This window comes from Polistes fuscatus, unplaced genomic scaffold (genome assembly GCF_010416935.1).
Source record: "Polistes fuscatus isolate 324 unplaced genomic scaffold, CU_Pfus_HIC Scaffold26, whole genome shotgun sequence".
NCBI lineage: Eukaryota > Metazoa > Arthropoda > Insecta > Hymenoptera > Vespidae > Polistes > Polistes fuscatus.
This window is the reverse complement of record NW_025113103.1, coordinates 1964594-1983558: the sequence shown is the minus strand read 5'-3', so window position 1 is coordinate 1983558 and position 18965 is coordinate 1964594. Positions and strand designations below refer to the sequence as shown.

The window sequence follows — 18965 nt, the reverse complement described above, 5'->3', positions numbered from 1 at the left end:
GCTGTTTCATATCGATCTCGAAAGCTATAGTTCTTTCTATCCATTCGAAACGATCCATTTGAAATGTTTTTTCTCTTTTATTTTTATTTTTAAATCCTATACTTTATACTTTATAACAGACAAACATATCGTCGAATAAAAATATTATTTGAATTATCAGAACGTATAAAAAGCATTGTGATCGGAGGAAGAAGCGTTATATATAATACGATGCATGAGTAGCCACGTGAAACTTTAACTTTCACGAGGCTTTTCGCTATCGATTATAAAATTCATAAATAGTACGTTGCACTCTCGTTTGTTAAATATTGAACTATTCATAAAGGAACAGGTTTAATATTTACTTACTTCTTTTATGATATTATTATAATTTATCTTCCTTACTTTTCTTTTTTAGTTACCAAGGATCAATATTTTTTCTTCTTCTTCTTTTTATTATCATTATTATTATTATTATTATTATTACGTGAAATTTATAATGAGTTTATCAGTGAGAACATTTTGACTGGAGTACGTTAAATTGGTTTTCCTATTCACGTAAAAGATAATTTTCTTACTCAAAGAGAAGTGTATCTGATGTGAGAGTTGTAGTAGTAGTAGTTGTTGTAATACTAACACATTCATAAGAAGATGATATCCAACAGATGTCGTGAATCGAAAGGCTTCGAAGAAAGAACCGGTGCGGCACAGTTATTTCACTTGTTCTAAACCCTATCTCTATACATACTATTGAATTTTTAATACTTTACGTACGTTTGAAGAATGTACAAACGAAATACGCTGGATTAGTTTCAACAGTTCGAACTAGAACATCATCGTAAGTTGTTTTCTCTGATTTACATTGACTCCAATTGAATTTACCATGAATTGTTGAATTCCATTTCGAATAGAAAAATCAATTTCTTTAGACATTTACAGAACAAAGTATTCGCGTGAACTTTTATTAATAATTATGTAAGGTAAAAATAAAAATATTACGTTTGTTCATTTATACGTGTAATAAATGAATCATCTATGACTATGTATGAATAGAAAAGTACGTTTTCTCCTAAAACAAAGGCTGATTTGTTGAAAATCGTTAACTTTCACGTTGAATAATTATTCATCCTTTTTTCTTTTCTTGGATGATACAAGAGAGGAAAAAGTTAACATAGATTAATATTAACTCGAAACAAATTGTCAAGCATATATATATATTTGTAAATGCAATTGATAGTAATTCTTTGGTACAGAGAAAGCCACTTTATTTACATCGATCTTCTCGTATTTGACGTGAACGAGCATCAAGTGAAATTCAATCCAAGAGAAACTTATACGAAATATATTTTCCATTCTGAATTTTTATTTATACGAGTAACAAAAATGTAACGAGAAGATCGATCGATTGTTATTCCAAATGTAAACGAATATACGAACGAAAGAATTTCAACGAGAACAAAAGTGAGATTAGGAAAAAAGAGAAATTAAGACAAGAAAGCGAAATCAAATTTACGAAGGAATAACTTTCCAAAATCTTTGCTCCGTTAGTCGACATAATAAGAATCAATCAATGATAATGTATTACCATCTGATGATTCATCTATTTTATGTGTGTGTGTGTATATATATTTTTAAAAAATATTAACAAAAAAAGAAAAAAAGAAAAAAAATACTGCAAGTATTTGAAAAATGTTTCTGACGAGTTGCATGTATCTAAAACAACGCAGTCACATGAACGAGAAAATGACACCATAAATATGTACGACAAAGCTAGCTAGCTAGCTAGCTGTTATGGGAATGAATCACCATGAGGAGAATCAGACGAGTAAGCAAAACCATACATACGGTCACGATTTCGCCCGTGACTGTGGTGTTCCATGCATCCGGTATCCGGCCTCGAAACAATGTCCACCGTGTCAATGAACCATACTCAAATTCCACTTTCGTTTTAAATCGAATCGGAATGAATATCCATGGTGTATCGAGGTCGACCTTATTATCGTCATGGGAATGTGTCCCTGATAAATCTGAACCTTTTTATTTGTCTCGTAATTCATTCTTTACCAATTACAATTCAGTAGCTTTGAGTTCAAGTATCATGGGAAATAGTAAATTACTAAAGTAAACTCGTTATGGTTGTTGATAATTGACCGGATATTCTCTAAGATCGTGTGAACAAAATTGATAAAAACAAATTGAACAAGGTTCGTTCACGTTAACGAGAAGTACGAGACAAAAGTATCGCTAGAAATGGCATTGCGGGTCAATGCCAGATAATCTGACGGGAGGAAAAAGAAAGAAAGAAAGAAAGAAAGAGAAAAGAAAAAATAAGAAACCAAAAGGTTTATTAACGATTCTCGATGCTATTTCGAATGGCGCCACATCGGTGTCTAGACCACACGAAAGATTCTATTCTTGGCGCGTGCGTTTAGGTTCGCGATATGGTATTTGACGTTCTAATACCGCCATCTGTCGGGGAATGCAATGAACAACAACTCGGCTTGATTAACTGCAATTTCAAAGCTGCGGAGGCGAACTAAACAGAGGGAAAATGATACTATTTGTCCTGTTACGTGATGTTAACCATTCTCAGCTAGAGATATTTGCTTTGGCGAGAAATCAAACTACGAGCCTAATGAAATCATAGGAAGATGATGCACGTTTGAGCTTTCAAGTGAAGTATTCGTTCCTTATTAATTTGATCTCAAGGTTGTGTGGTCGTTACATAATATAATTACTCGTTAACCAAGTTTTTACGTGAAACTATTACAAATCTTAACTTAAACTAAAGAGAAAAGATATTTTCATATTAGATTATAAACTCACCCATCAGCTTGCAGTCGTTTTTCTATTATTTGTGGTGGTAACGGCGTCGACAATTGTTTCACCAGTTCGTCCCTTTCCCTTTCCTTCTGTTGAATCGTCTCTTGCAACTTCTGTTTTTGTTTCTGATATTCTTTAAATAGATCCCCGTTATAGCTTTGTTCGAATTGATCCACTGGCATAGCTCTGGTAGGGATTACAGAAGGTTCCGTAATCTTTGCAGCAACACCTGTAGGTTTCTCAGCCAAGGAGTCTCTTCTAGAACTCCTAGCAGTCGATGGTGCTGGTGATTCTCTGCCTGAAATTCTTCGTTCCGGTGTGGATGCTGCTGAAGGATCTGCCGCTTTAATTCCTTAAAAGTTAATCAAATGAATGTATAGTTGATCATCGAAACGTTTCGATTTATCATCAAGCGACCAACCTTCAGGACTCTTCGATTGTCCTCTGATCCTAGGTGGAGCTTTCGGATGACTGCTAGTAGTAGTAGTAGTAGTCGTAGTAGTTTCTTGTATCGATGGTAAAAGTTGAAAATCAGCGTAACTGGAGCTGAGAAAGACGTCACCTTCGTTCTCGAAGAGCCTGTCCACGCTGGTGTTCATTAATTTGTTATTTTTGAAACCGGTTAAGTGGAAGCTGGCGAAGGAGGATCTCGACATGAGATTGATATCACCGGTCGATAATGCCATCAGGGCTGCCGACGGTATTGGCATATTTTTAGGACCTGGACCAGCCTCTAAAGCTGGCACCAAGCTACGTGACATCATGTCTGCTGCCGATCTGGGTCTGGTAAAGGGCATAGCGCTGTGAGGAAATGTCTTCGGCTTGATCGGAGTTATTAACATGTGCTCGGTCCATGAAGTTTCCAATGATGGCCTTTCGAGACGTTCAACGTCAACGTTCAATGTTCTTTGAGCGAAAGGTACAGCGAAAGTTTCCGGCGGTATACTTTGGAGCCAGGATAATAAGCTCAGATCTGAGTCGCTGAACCCGATGGAACCGTCTAACAGCCTGCAGAAACTCATCTCGACCTGTAACGACGAGAAATAATGATCTTGTCCTACTTGCAAATAATTTTTAAATTAAAAACGTATATATATATATATTTATTTACCTGTTCGCTTTCCTTCAAACCGGTTGCTTTTGCCTGACAATAATTTACGCAGGATTCATAAAGAATACCCTTGATGATCAATTGAATGAGCCTGTCGTTTTTAGCAGATGTTACCGGATTAACGAGATCGTTTGATTTCCTATCACCCGGCAAGAACTTTTCCACCAATGGATGTACCTCTCGAAAACATTGCACTCTTGCGTTACTCGGATTCCAATCCTTGTATTGCAAATGATCGGTGAGTCGTGGTAATGTTAGTAAAAGACAAAAACTACTGTATTCCTCTTTGGTTGGTGCAACTTTCTCCAAATCGCTTAGAACTTTGACCACTTCTTCGACTGCGTTGTCAACGCTACCGTTTGTGCCGGCTGCTATCAGATTTGCTTCCGATTTGATGCACAACAATTCGACGTATTTGTGTCTTAATATGGAATAAGTAAATTTTCTCATGTCAAAATCCGGTAGTGCTTCCAGTGGCTGAATGAATTCCAACACATCGTCCCATTGTCCGTCGAGGATTAGTTGTCTCAAGAATAATACGTCGTCGCTGTACTGACCATTTATCACACCTGTCTCCCGTTCCAGAGAAAGCTGCGAGATGTGAAGGTCACGACTGTGGAGGAACTCCAAGATCAGTCTTACCACGTCCTCTTCGCGCAGCGTCAAGTGCGTCGCCGGCATCACGTACCGAATACGCAACCTGAACACAGTTTAGAAAGTTTAGAACAGTCTAGTCATGATCTATATTTCATTGCGAAAACGGATATGTTTCCGTTCAAGAAGAAGAAAAACAAGGAGAAAATAAAACAAAAAGAAAGGACATATAAATTGGAAAATAATTTTTCTCATCTTTTTTCTTAATTAACTCGTTTGAAAATTAGATAAAAAATCACACTATTTTTACAGTTGGATTATTTCGAATAGCAGTACGCAAATCAATTTCTTTTCTATTTGTCTTTTATTTATTTCCAAAATACGAACGAAATTCATTTAGATTTTTCTTTTTTGAATATTATTATCGTTACGTGATAAGAAATTTCATGATATGACCATAATTTGTCGATAACCCCGTGATTTACGCATCACTGATTTCATACTTCCGTTCGACATTTAAGCTTAGAACGCACACATACACACACGATTGCAACAGATTATAATGGAATGTGCAAAAATGCATCCTTCTGCGAGTTCAATGCACTTCGAGGCTACAAACATTTGTGCTGACGTGCCCCGATTAACACGCAAAGTGGGTGACTAGATTCGGATTTTGATCTGTTACTCTATTCATCTACTAAACAATTAATCAAAACCAGGATTCAAATAAATATTTGTATAATTAACACAAGGAAACGTGATCGACTATCAACACAAATTTGTCATTTGTCTATTTCTCGTTTTAAATCTACGAGAAGAATATAGAAATAGAAACCGTATCTAAGACAATCATAGAAACCCCCTTACGAATATCTACTTTATATTCCACCTAGGATCCTCGCACGACGTAGTTTTCAAGACAAGCAACCAAGCAAGTTCGGGGAAGTTTACGAGCTTGGTGAAAAGAACGAAGGGAGTAAGGGCATGAGGAGGAACCCTTATCGACTGTTCGCACATGACGCTAGCTTTACTCGCGTGCCTTCCTTCCTTGCATGCGAACACAACCCTCCTCTCCAAAATCAGAAGGGTTGTAGACAATGGCAAATACTTCGTAGACAGACGGATGAACATAAGCGTTTGGTAGTATGGCTTGCACCAAGAAAGAAAAAATAAGAGAGAGAGAGAGAGAGAGTTACATCTATTCACTGCTAGTCAAGCAGTTTTTGAACAACGTGTCCACGTTGCAACGAACAATGCACGAAGCTTGCAGTTACGTTTAACAATTACTTTGTAAATACGTCCGATTTTATTTCATTCTTCCTACGCACGAAATTTATTTCGTTCGAAACAAAAAAAATAATACAAAAAAAAAAGACACAGAAAAAAAATGTGCAACCTAGTGCAAATAAATTTCCGAGTGGAAACAACGCAATTATATTTCTCTTTCCATTTGGTTTCAATTCGAATACGATATTTTTTCGCATCGAATTTGATCACGTTACGAACGTCAAGATTCTAGAAAGGACGTATTACTTGACGCTTAATCAGCATTACCATCAGCAAATGTGCACGAATAAATGTGCACTTGGACTCGCTCGTCTGATCAGTTTCGTAGAAAATTTCGAACGGCTATCAAGGAATTATCAAAATGCAGTTTGAAATATTGGTAAGATTATTTTTGAATAATTCGATTTTTCATTTTCGTACTTAAACGCGATACGTTTTATTCGCTTAAAACTAACTATGGTATTTATATTGTTTTAAATTAAAAGTAACAAGGGATTTCATTTTAGATTTTCATTAGCACGTTGAGCTTAACGATTGCCGACGTTATCATTCCACCAGAGTATACACGGTCATATTTACAATATCAACCGATTGATAGACAATTTTATTTCCTACCCAATCAATACAGAACATCGGATTATTTTTATTACGGACAACCAACATTTATTCCTATTTATTTGAACGGTCCTCAAGTTAATAATCCAGAAGACAGTAATCCTTTATTGGGTTCCCCTCAAAATTCGGAAATCGTATCTCGAGCAGGATTTCCAAGACACTTGCATGCACTCAAAATAGGCGGTCATAAAATTGTCAAACCTTCTTACGTGATTAACAAACTTCAGGCAGTTCCCCCTCCTTCGGTAAGTGAACGCTTTTTTCTTTTAAATTATTTAATCGAATATCGCGAAATAGTTTAGTTTATATAGAAATAGCGTTAAATGCATGTATAAAAAAAGTTTTGGCGTTCGGAGAGGGAGTATACGTCTATTCCATTCAGACAATTCTTCGACGATCGAAAAAATCTGTCGAGAACCAATCCGATTCTGGGAAAACGGGGGAGAGGAATACTGTTCAACCGAACTCGTCCTTAAACGATCAAACTTCTACGTCGACAGATAACGAAAACCAAAATCCAAATAGTATCCTAATTAAAGGTTAGATATTAATGATCGTATTTCATGCATAAAAATTATGAACAATTCTTCCAATTTTTCTTTTTTCTTTTATTTCTACAAATATTTATTATTTCTTTATTTCAGATAAAGAAAATCAGACGACAGAAACTAAGAACTATCCGACTACCTCCAAAACTTTGTTTAATTTAAATCCAGAAAATTTAATCCCCAACCTTTTAATCTCTTCAAACAATCAGCAAATTGCGAATCCAACAAATTTTCAAAATTACAAAACTGAATCGAATTTACGAAATGCGCAAAACGTCGATGTTGATAAAGAAGTATCGAGGTTTGAAAATTTCATGAAAAGAACCATCGCAAAGAATTATATCGATCCTAGATTATTTACGATGGAACCAATACTAACGTCGAAACCAATGGAATCAAATGTTCAAACGGTAAATGTAATACAAACATATTAACATTGAAAATTCAAAATAATTTACATCTCTTGAAATATCTCATCTACTAATTCTAATTGTAGCAGTTAAGTAAGCACGATGAAGTAGAAGATCCAATTACCGGTTCTGTACAAATGGAAAATTCTAATCCATCGGTAAAACCTTTGGCTCGACAAATCTATCCAACATGGTCACCGATTTATAATTATTATCAAGATCCACTACGCAATAATCTAGTTTACCCAGGTGGAGTATATCAACCAGGTGTTTATACGGTTTATTACAGTACGGATGGTTCTAACAAAAAATTCGTATCAAAAATGGATGCCAATCAACAATGGTTGCAGCAGCAGCAGCAGCAACCTTGTCAAAGTGGTATGAATCAGTTAATAGGTGTAATACCAAGTTCTGGATATACATATTGGCCTCAAAATCAATATAATTATCTATCCAATTACATGTTAGATTATCCAAAGTTATCTCATTATTATCCATTATCCGTATATCCGAATTATTATGCACCCTATGCGCAGAACGCTAAATTATAATGGATTGTAGTGAAGTATAACTAAAAAAAAAAACTAGAAAAATAGTTAATCGGTTTATTTTATATATATTTTCATGCATCATTCATGTCGCGTTAATAAATTTGCCAAAAAATTACCCTCATCAATATCCGTCCATTCTGTAGTTAGTTATTATGTTAAATACTACACGGTATTATCGTTTCAAATTACCATAATTATTGTTAATAAATATATATATATATAGTATTATTATTAATTGTACGTTCATTTGTTTATGAATTATTCATAATATCAATAAAGTTGTAAAGAACAATGAAAATAATATTATCTTCAAATATACTAATTATAAAAGAATATATTTTAAAAAAAGTAATTGAAAATTCGCATTAATCTGTAACAATAAAAACAATTTCTCTTTGATTTTACATTTCGAATAGTAACGGAACAAAGGAAAATTCAATTTCGAATAATTTCCTGGTAACGTTAATTGATTCGAGGACGAGGGAGGTGACATCGATTAAGCAAAAAGTCTGTGTGTGTGTTTGTGTGTGTCTGTGTTATTGGTAACAAGAAGAAAATGAACATAAATGGCATGTGTAAGAGCAATTTCAGGTTTCCGATTAAAGACTAGCAAGGTCGATAAGAGAAAAGAAAAGAAAAGAAGAAGGAAACGCGATGTTATATTTTTATGTGCAAAAATATGGGAAGAAAAAAGAAAAGAAAAAGGGGAGGGGGTAAAAATAAAGAAAAAGTAATTTTTTAAAAGTTAAACTCAACGAAAAAATTATAACGGGCCAATTCTCGCGGGTCGTTACACTTTGCAATGAGCGAGTCCGCTAGATTTTAATAAGCCATTAATTAACAACGGTTATGGGGAGGGGGGGAAAGGCAATATTATCAGCGACCAACTTTTCGGCTGGCACGCATGAAAAATCCTTCGTTTATAATTTCCGCGAATTTACTCGTCCCGTTAACACGAACCAAGCAGTATTTTCTCTCTCTCTCTGTCTTTTAACACCTTATTTTTAATTCAACGTACAATAATACGATAATCGTACATTTCCATTCAAATCTAATCATTCATCAATGCAATTTGAAAATATCAACTAACAAATGTATCGTCGATTAAGTAATACATCGAAAAAAAAAAAACTATCTTGTTCGTAATTATTAGAAAATAAACTATGTAATTAATAATTATATCCAGTGTAACATCATACTCTTTTAACTTTTACTACAACTCGTAATTATAATCTTTCACTCTTGTTACGCTTGTAAATGTATTAATGTATTAAATTAATTATATTATACGAGGAGAAAACAAACGCAAAGTGGAAATAAGTTTCTTAGAAATATGTCGGAGTGAGCAAGATAGTTGATCTCAAAAAATATAATACTTATGGGGAACATGTTTAAACGTAGTAATTGTGTGTGCGTGTGTGTGATATCGTGCCATGGTTCGAGCTTTTCGAATTTCTGTTTTTTTTTCTTTTCTTTTTTTTTTTTTCAAAGTACCAACGTTACATTGCTTTTATCCGCAACGAATTCGTCTAAAGGAGCCATTACCTGTGCAGTAATAGAGGTATTCAAGTTGGCTTACCTTTGACTCTAGCAAGACCTATACATCGACTAGTTTACACAAGAAGATAGCTACCATTGAAAACTTTTCTTCTTTTTTTTTTTTTTTCTTCTTGTCTTCATCTTTTCTCTTCTCTATTCCTATATCTTTCTTCTTATTATTCTTTCTTATTTCTTTTCCCTTACCCGTTTTTCTCCCATAGAATTTCCCCGACACAAAATTCCCGATAGACAACTACGAGAAATCACGAGATCGAAATCATCTTACTCGTTTTAGAAGAAGAAGAAGAAGAAGAAGATTGAAACAAAAAGAAACTTGCTTGGCAAAGTATATTTTTCTACGTCCGAGATTTTTATCCGAGAAAACGAGACATCTGTTTAAATCATAATACTTTCGAATGAATAATAAAAAAGAGAAAAGTAACTTATATTCAATCGATGTTAAATTAATCATCGTTAGAAATCAATCGTTCATTTTACACATATAATTTGTATGTAAATAAATTTTACACACATATCTACATATTTATATTATTTAAAAAAAAATATATAAGATTAAATAACTATTGTTAAATTAAATTGAAAATATAATAAAGGATATATAATTCTTCTATGTAAATTAATTTTACATACATACTTACATATTTATATAATTTAAAAAAAAAAATATATAAGATTAAATAACTATTGTTAAATTAAATAGAAAATATAATAAAGGATATATAATTTTTCTATGTAAATTAATTTTACACAGATACCTATATATTTATATTATTTAAAAAAAATATAAAATAAGATTAAATAACTATAGTTAAATTAAATAGAAAATATAATAAAGGATATATAATTTTTCTATGTAAATTAATTTTATACACATACTTACATATTTTTATAATTTAAAAAAAAAATATGAGATTAAATAACTATTGTTAAATTATTAAATTTAAATAGAAAATATAATAAAGGATAAATAATTTTTCTATGTAAATTAATTTTACACACATACCTACATATTTATATACTATTTAAAAAAATATAAAATAAGATTAAATATAACTATTGTTAAATTAAATAGAAAATATAATAAAGGAATAGTTAACGACCCTCTTTAATAAATCCTCTAGGGCAAGTGACCCTTTTAAGTTACTCCCCCACTAAGCAATTCCGATTATTTAATTATCTGAGTTATTAAATTTCCGTTAATTATATTTTATTCCACCTTACGCAGGTTAATAATTCGAGGAATATTTTTCTTTATTAATATTCTCCAAGTTGCATTTGTTAAAATGCAACTTGCATTTCCATAAAAGGATTCTACTTTTTTTTCTAGACAATGTAAGTTAAAGTTAGATTCCAGAAATAGAGAAAGAGAGAGAGAAAGATTATAATTTTAATCTGCAATTCGAGTCGTCTAGGTTATTACTATTTAACTACTAGTGTCTCTCTTTCTCTTTCAGTGCTTATTACTTTCTTCATAACGTAATGTCACTAGTGAAGGAAAGGGAAAAGGAAAAGAAACGGAACAAAAAAATCAGAGGAGTAGATTAAAGGCTGATTAAGCACGTCGGTGTATTTCCCATCCCTCGGTGTTCATTCTACTATCTTCCTCTCTTTCTTTTGCATGATTTTTCGCATTCCATTACCTTCACGACAATTCTGAATCATACTTTGTAATGTTCAAATAATGAAAATGGTCTAATAATGAATTATGCTACCAACCGTACGATTGGAAACATTGACCACTGACAATTCACGTAAACTAATTAACCAAACCATAAATAATACGTTGCTGAAAAAAAATAAAAAATAATATACACACACACATATACACAAGAATCGTGTAATAATATTTAAATAATGATATTTGATTTTTCTAACGCTTTTAACATAACGTTTTAAATTTAGAATTTTCGTTAGAATGAAATAATGAAATATTACCTAAGCACATTTTGTTTTTTATCTCTACGACTATTGGACAAAATTGATTTGCCATTTCTTCCTTAAGTATAAAATCGTATTATACTTATCTCCATTTTTTAATTTATTTTTATTTTATCATGGTAAAACAGAAGAGTCAATAAATATATTTAGAAAGAAGCACTTAATACTCTCATGGAATGCGAATTTATAATGACGAGAATTTTGAAGAAACGATAGATAAGAACTAATATTTTTTTTTCCTTCGGTATCAGCTTAGGCGATAAGAAAAATACTTCGTCGAACACGTTCAAGGTAGTCGTACCCGTTTTCAAATGAGAATAGCAGTCGTTCAGATTTTTAAACGGAGACGTAGTAGGATCAAATGATTCATGCGATACGAAACTTAAGCGTGTGCGTTGAAATATCGAAGCTTGAGTCATTTCGTCGGTTTTGAAAATGATCCTCGTTAGAGATTAGACGTTATTTTATTCACCAATCAAACTTTTTATCTACTTATACTTATTAACAATAATTTATCTATTACGAGTTATAGAAAAAATAACAAATTTCTGAATAAATAAATAAATAAATAAATAAATGTATCATGTGTGTGTTGAATACCAATCGTACGATTAATTTCATACGACTTTCATATCGTAATTAGAAAGTATCGGACAACGGTATTGGTTGGAAGATCAAAGGAAAAAATGCGTATGAAAAACGTGATGAGAATATATGAATAAAATTATAAAATATAATAATATAATTATATATAATAAATAAATACATAAATATAAAGTATAATAAAAAAATTCTCTGAATAAAGTAACATTAAATAAATAAATAAATAAATAAAATATATCGATTACTTCTTATCGATGTTGCGTCGACGAGTCGTGAACATTCACGTGACGAATTGATTAAACCAACCAACGAATACAAATCAAAATAAGACAACCCGGTATAAGCCGGAAACCATTGTCACTAACCAACTTCAACAATTCTAAGGATAAATCGGAATAAAAACGGAAACACGTGGTATGGAAGTTGACGTACGTTCGACGTCACGCGGCGTACTGCCACCAGCCGATAGGAAAACGTCGTTGGTTGTTCGTTTGCGACGACGCCGTTAAACCGACGCCGAAACCGACGACATAACGAAAGAGAGAAAAAGAGAATATGAGATGGGGATGCGAAAACCCTAGTAATAGAGTCTACAGACACCTCCCACGCACGCGTACTTCTTCGTCTTCTTCGTTTACTGCCATGAGCGCATATATGCGCCCAGCAAAAATCATAGGTATTACCTGTGAACGCATATATGCGTCTAGCACAAGCACGGACCCAAATGCACGTTCCTTGAAAGTTTTGACATTTTCAAAAGGGTTAATTTAATTTAAGGGATGATATTATTGACTAACAAAAGAAAATTGATTTTAGAAATAATATTTTCTTATTTATAGGGAATAATATATTATAAATATGTATTATATAATATTATATATTTATTTATATTATTATATTATAAATATGTATTATTATATATAAATATTCCCTATAAATAATATATTATAATATATATAAATATATAATAATATATTAAGTAAAAGCTATTATAATATATATATAATAATATATATATTATATATAAATATATATATTATAGTATAGTATATATTATAGTATATATTATAGTATATTATAATATATATTATTTATAATATATATTTATAGGGATATAATAGGAAAATGTATTTCAATGTGACGTCATTGATAAACAACTATCTCTAATAAAAACATTCTATACATGTTGTATATGTTTATGTGTATACAAATGTTTTACAACACAGCTTCCACTTTCATTCATGCTTTTAAGCTTCATCACTGGAATCTTAAACACTTATAAAGTACTTGGAATCTATCCAAAAGGTGTGACTTAGTTCTGTTTCTCTTTTTATTTTTCCTCTTTTTCTTTGTAATCTATTCAGTCAATGAACTTTAATGTATACAAGCAGACGAATAAAACTAAACATCTGTTCGTTCACGCATATTTTTAATCTCGTTTCATTCTTTCATAGATATAAATTCATTTCTTTATATAATATTTATTTGTAAGAGAAAAATAATAATGAATGGTTTTATTAATGAGTATACATCGATCGCATACTCTCGAGATGTGTTTTATTAATATTTTATCTATTATTTATCACACGTGGGGAAAATATAGAACTTAAGTTTCTTCTTCTTCTATACTTTTATCATCGTTTACATGAAACGAAGTCAATGATAAAAGGGGAAGAAAAATGTTTCTGCTCGATTTATAATACTAATATTCGATGACACGTGCGTGCATTATTCATCATAGACGTTTAAAGAAACATTACTCAAAATGTATTTCGAAGAAAGATAACTCAGTTTGAAAATCTATCCAGATAAGATGATGATATACATGACTTTACGATTACTTCGTCTATGATAGTGATATTCATGTCTTATTCATATCATTCGAGAAAGAACGTAGCAGTGAAACGTGAAGAAATAAGATTTCCGAATGATCCCTATGAATGATTTTACGATCTTCGATGGACACATCTTACGACCTCGTGTGATTTATTATTCATCGAAAAAAATAAACGCACGAGAAGAAGAAATGTCAAAGGAACGAGACGAACAATGAAATAAAGTGTAAGAAAGTGAGACAAGATTTTTAGTACGATAATCATAATGTTAGAATTTGAAGAAGTTAATCGTGATAAAAGCTATTATCTTAAGTTTAATCAAATCTTTGGTAAGAGTTGAATAATCCATCGGATGAGAATGAATATAAACGTTGTGAACGAACGGTTACATAAGAGTGACGTTAATCAAGATTAATCATTTGCATGAAATGGGAAATTTCTAGAGCAAAATAATATAAATATAAATAAATAATATTTATTAAAAATATATATATATATATAAAAGATACATAATAATTAAGATAAATATAAATAAATAAAATATATATATATATATATATATATATATATATATATATATATATAGAGAGAATAATATAAATATAAATAAATAAATTAAAATATAAAAACAAAATACATACAAATAAATATAAATAAATAAATAAATAAATATATATATATATAACTTAAATATTATTTTTTAAAAACATATGTGTTGGTTTTTAATTACTTAACGAAATATTCTTTAAATATTAATTCCTCCCCTTTACTCAATTCTCCATTCAAACAATGTTTCTAAGTCATGAAAAATAATGAACAAAATATCCGTAAATCTAGTGTTAATTATAATCAAAATTTCGAATGAAATTTCATTAATAAATACGAATGAGTATTTATATAAGTAAATACATAATTGAATAAATGAACGAATGAACGTGTCGAGGATGAATGTTCGTACTAACGATCCCGCATGCAGAGAAACGCATGCAATACGACGTAACACATTACCTTGTTTCCCTTGGTAACGGTCCACGATAACAAGATTTACAGAATTCTCGCGAAGGGACCACTCAAACAAAATTCTTTGACTAAAAGCTTCAAAAAAAAAGAATAAAAATACCTTTGCTTTTTAATAACCTTCTACGATACGAATTAATTTAACCATTTTTCTCTGACTTTTTTCTCTCTTTCTCTTTCTTTCTTTCCTTTTTTTCACTCATTAACGTGTTTAAAAAATTATCCTCGAAATTAGTCAAAGGTTAAAGAAATGAAAAAAAAAAAAAAAGGTTTCTTCGTAGGTTGAAGCGACGGTACCACGTTTCACGAAGTATTCGAAAAATTTGGAAGGGATAAGACCGGTCTTAACCTTTTCTTGACCCTACTGTGCACGATTACGTTCATCGTTCAACCTTCCAGGCAAAATAGACTTCCGCGTAAGAAACATATCGCTTTGCTTGCACGTGCATTCAGTATTCAAGTCTAGTAAGTTTGCTTTTTCTTTTTCTTTTTTTTTATTGTAGGTAGAGTAATGAGAAACGATCTCGAATAGTGATTCTCACGATTACTATACCTTCGATAATGTAATATCGAGATACAACTGTAAAGATATTTAACGTAGAGATGAACTTTTTATTTAATAAATTTCTTATAATTCAATTATATTAAACGATATTAATTTATAAATTGTCATTTATAATTAATATCATATAAATATCATTTAAATGACAATTTATAAATTATTTATTTAATATAATATTATTATTTATAATAAATTAAATGATTAAAAGATATTTAAAGTTCATTTACACACCGACAGTTAAGATTATTATCTACGATATTACAAAGAATTACATAAAATACGTTTCGAAATAATAAGCCCAATTGTTTAAGACGATCTCGTAATAAAAAAGAATTCTTACGAAACTGAAAAGTATTTGAGAACGATAATAATTGATCAATGAAGCGTAATAAAAAGATTGATCGGTGGACAAAAAAAATAATCGGAAAGGTTTGTTGGATTCCGTAAACAGTTTTCAACATTTCGTAAACAGTTTTCAACATTTCGTAAAATAATGCTGCTGTTGTTGTTGTTGTTGTTGTTCCATGTAATTTTTACCGAAAGCAGGACACGAAGAGGGAGAGTGTGGGAGGTGGGGGTGGTGGGTGGTGGAGTTAAGAAGGAAACGGACTTTGTGGAAGAAACTTTAAAATAAGAAGAAGGAAGAAAGGTAAGAAGACAAGCACGACGCGTTTCTTGGAGCAATGTTCGTTCCGCGCTGTCTGCTCCCCTTAATTGAGCGTGCACCTTTTCAGCTACCACCATCAACTTCTCCTCCTCCTCCTCCTCCTCCTCTTCTACTCTTCTCCTGCTTTTTTCTCTCTTCCTTTTCGTTCCTAATCCTTTTCCTTCTCATCCTTTCTATCATTTTTTTCGTGACATCAACGAGACGATATTTTCGCTTTAATTAAAAACCTTTTCCCTTTTTCCACTTAAAATCTATATTTATATAGATAAATAAAGTGATTATGTATTTAATTATATATAAATACAATTTTTCTATTTTCTTATATGATTGAATGTTTTTTTTAATACTTGATAAATATACAGGGCGTCCCACATAACTCTAGTCAAGATTTTTCTTCTATTTGATTAAAAGAAAAAATATTTTTGAATTGTTTTTTTATTGCAATGTCGACCGAAAACAGATCAACTTTTGTTGAAAGTATTTTTTTGTCAGGTTATCAGGTTATTATATATATGTATATGTGAGTGTACTTATACATGTGTATATGCATATAGGTGGTTAAATAAATAATAGAATAGTTTAAGAAACAGGTAGATTACACCCAAAGAAAATCGTAATTCGTAAATAATATTTATAATATTAATATAATAATTATTTAATAATTATTTAGCATACGTATAAATTAAAATACTTTTATAAATATATGAAAAATAATATTGCTATACCATAAAAAGTTTTGATATACTAAAGAAATAATATTTTTCCAGATATCCATCTGTGAATTTTCTTTACACGTGGAATCCACGGAATTTTCAAACGAATCATAATCGAATTGACTATGTTTAGAAATGGTTCACATCGATCTATCATTCATCTTACTAACGCTGTATAATAAAAGTCATCTGTCGCGATGATGCGTCATATTTGTATCTCGAGAAATTGCTCGAGAATTTAAACAAGAATCATACAAAACGGGAAACGCGATGTTGATAAAATAGTTCAAACCTTTTCAATTCCACTCACGCGTTTATAAAAATGTATAGGTATTCGTATCACGTGTGAATTCGATAATATACAACGTAAAAGAATTTTGCGAGTATCATTTAAAGTAGGCCGATATACAAATGTAGTTTAAACGCGATTTTATTTTCGCTTTACCGGTTAACAAAAAGAAATAAAAAAAAAAAAAGAAAAAACCGATTTATAACCATTTCAAAGAAGGCCAAATCCGTGATGAAGCTCGCGTTTACTTTACGACGTGATCTCGCTTGAAAATCGTGACCACAAAAGTGGGATCCTCTCTCCACCCCCCCCCTTCCCCCTGCCACCCCCCCCCAAAGGAATTGAGAATAAACTTTCGATCGAGTGTATCGAGTGATACTAGGAATAAGAGAAGACGTACCTCGGCCGTGTGTTTGAAACGTTTTTTTTTATCGACAACGAAGAAGAAGAAGAAGAAGAAGAAGAAAGGCAGAGAAAGAAAAGAAAAGAAAAAAAAAGAGATAGGTAAAAGATTTCACTGACCTAAAAAAGTATCAACGCACTCGTATAATATTGAATATCTAAATATAAATTTGATTATGTTAAATATAAGAAATAAAATATTATTAACAAATTGGGTGTGAACAAAAAAAGAGATAATAAATATAATTTCGTAATCGTACCTTCCCAAAGTGTCCTTCGAAAAATCCTCAACTACGGTAACGGCCGATGACGTCACGACGACCATGGTGGAAAAAACAGTATCCCATATCTCGAGTAAGTAGACGTGTTGACGAATTAAAAAAAAGCTTAATCTTATTAAACGAAATAATGAATGTATTACGACAAAGCACTAATTAATACATCGTAATAACGTTAACAAATACGAGATGATTTATTATGCTTGTGCACACAGTAGGATAGGCCTGTGAATCACTAAGAAATGACCTCTGGCACTTTTTAACATTCATGAATTCCTCGATGTTAACCCTAGGTCAGTTACAAGCCATCAGTCCGTATCGTTCCTCCCAGTAATCGCGAATAATTCGTAAGCTTACGAACATGACTTCATACGTAGGGGGCCTTTAGTATATTATCGAACGATTTTCCGATAAAACCTACTCAAATACAATTCTTTTATTATTTTCTTTTTCTCTTTATATTCTCTAGTTCACGGTCGTATAAAAGAGAAAACACGTTTCAATTGATCGAACGAATAAAACAACAATAACAACAATAACAACAACAACACTTATTCTTCAAAATTAATATAAAACGTTCAATTAATTGTTTCGTGATAACAATCGCGTACGTAGTTTCACAATTATATTCATTTCTCATTAGAAGAAATAAATAAATATTATAAAAAGATTCGTATGTGTGTATGATAATTAAAAAAAAACACACACACACAGAGATTAAATCGAATTAATTAAACAACACTATTCACGAGAGTACATTTTGGTTTTTATTTTGGACAAATTTCCGATTGAAAAGTAACAGCAATTCCTGTTGGTGGTGTCGAGGATAAGAAGCAGAAGATCCGACTGAAGAAGCAACGAGTGCTCGCTCGTGTTCGACCAAGGCACATTCACCTTGGCTTAGCCACGCACCTGCGTATACGTGCAGGTAGATTGACCGTGTGTGTGTGTATGTTTCTTCTTCAACGGAGTGGGACCGTTCGTAATTCGTTCGAGAACGAGATAGAAAGAAAGAGAGAGAAAGAGAGAGAAAGAGAGAGAAGATGCTCGAACGAGCACGACTCCTGTCCACGAGAACGTCCTGCAACTTACTATCACTACCACTCGCATACTCTACAAATGCTTTTACCCTTTGCACAGGTACCACCATACACGACGAACAAATACGAGAGTTTCTACGAGG

The 18965-nt window shown here is 31.8% G+C and overlaps 2 protein-coding genes across 5 annotated transcripts in view; one reads left to right on the top strand and one right to left on the bottom strand.

The window, feature by feature from the left end:
• Window positions 1-18965, bottom strand: part of LOC122518818 (WD repeat-containing protein 47) — a 54788-nt gene that overhangs the window by 31323 nt on the left and 4500 nt on the right. The window contains exons 1-4 of one of the 4 annotated variants that reach the window (XM_043637930.1): window positions 17765-17869; window positions 3914-4613; window positions 3224-3830; window positions 2806-3154 (exon numbers count right to left, since the gene is read on the bottom strand). In XM_043637930.1, coding sequence (XP_043493865.1) covers window positions 2806-3154; window positions 3224-3830; window positions 3914-4613; window positions 17765-17829 — 1721 coding nt within the window. In that variant the 5' untranslated portion in view covers window positions 17830-17869. Of the gene's footprint in view, window positions 1-2805; window positions 3155-3223; window positions 3831-3913; window positions 4614-12264; window positions 12457-17764; window positions 17870-18965 lie in introns of those variants that run through there. The other 3 variants (XM_043637931.1, XM_043637932.1, XM_043637933.1) reach the window with 3 other exon arrangements.
• Window positions 7292-8078, top strand: LOC122518824. The gene is made up of 2 exons (XM_043637945.1): window positions 7292-7367; window positions 7454-8078. The coding sequence occupies exons 1-2, from the start codon at window positions 7320-7322 to the stop codon at window positions 7916-7918; spliced, it is 513 nt and encodes a 170-aa protein (XP_043493880.1). The 5' UTR covers window positions 7292-7319; the 3' UTR covers window positions 7919-8078.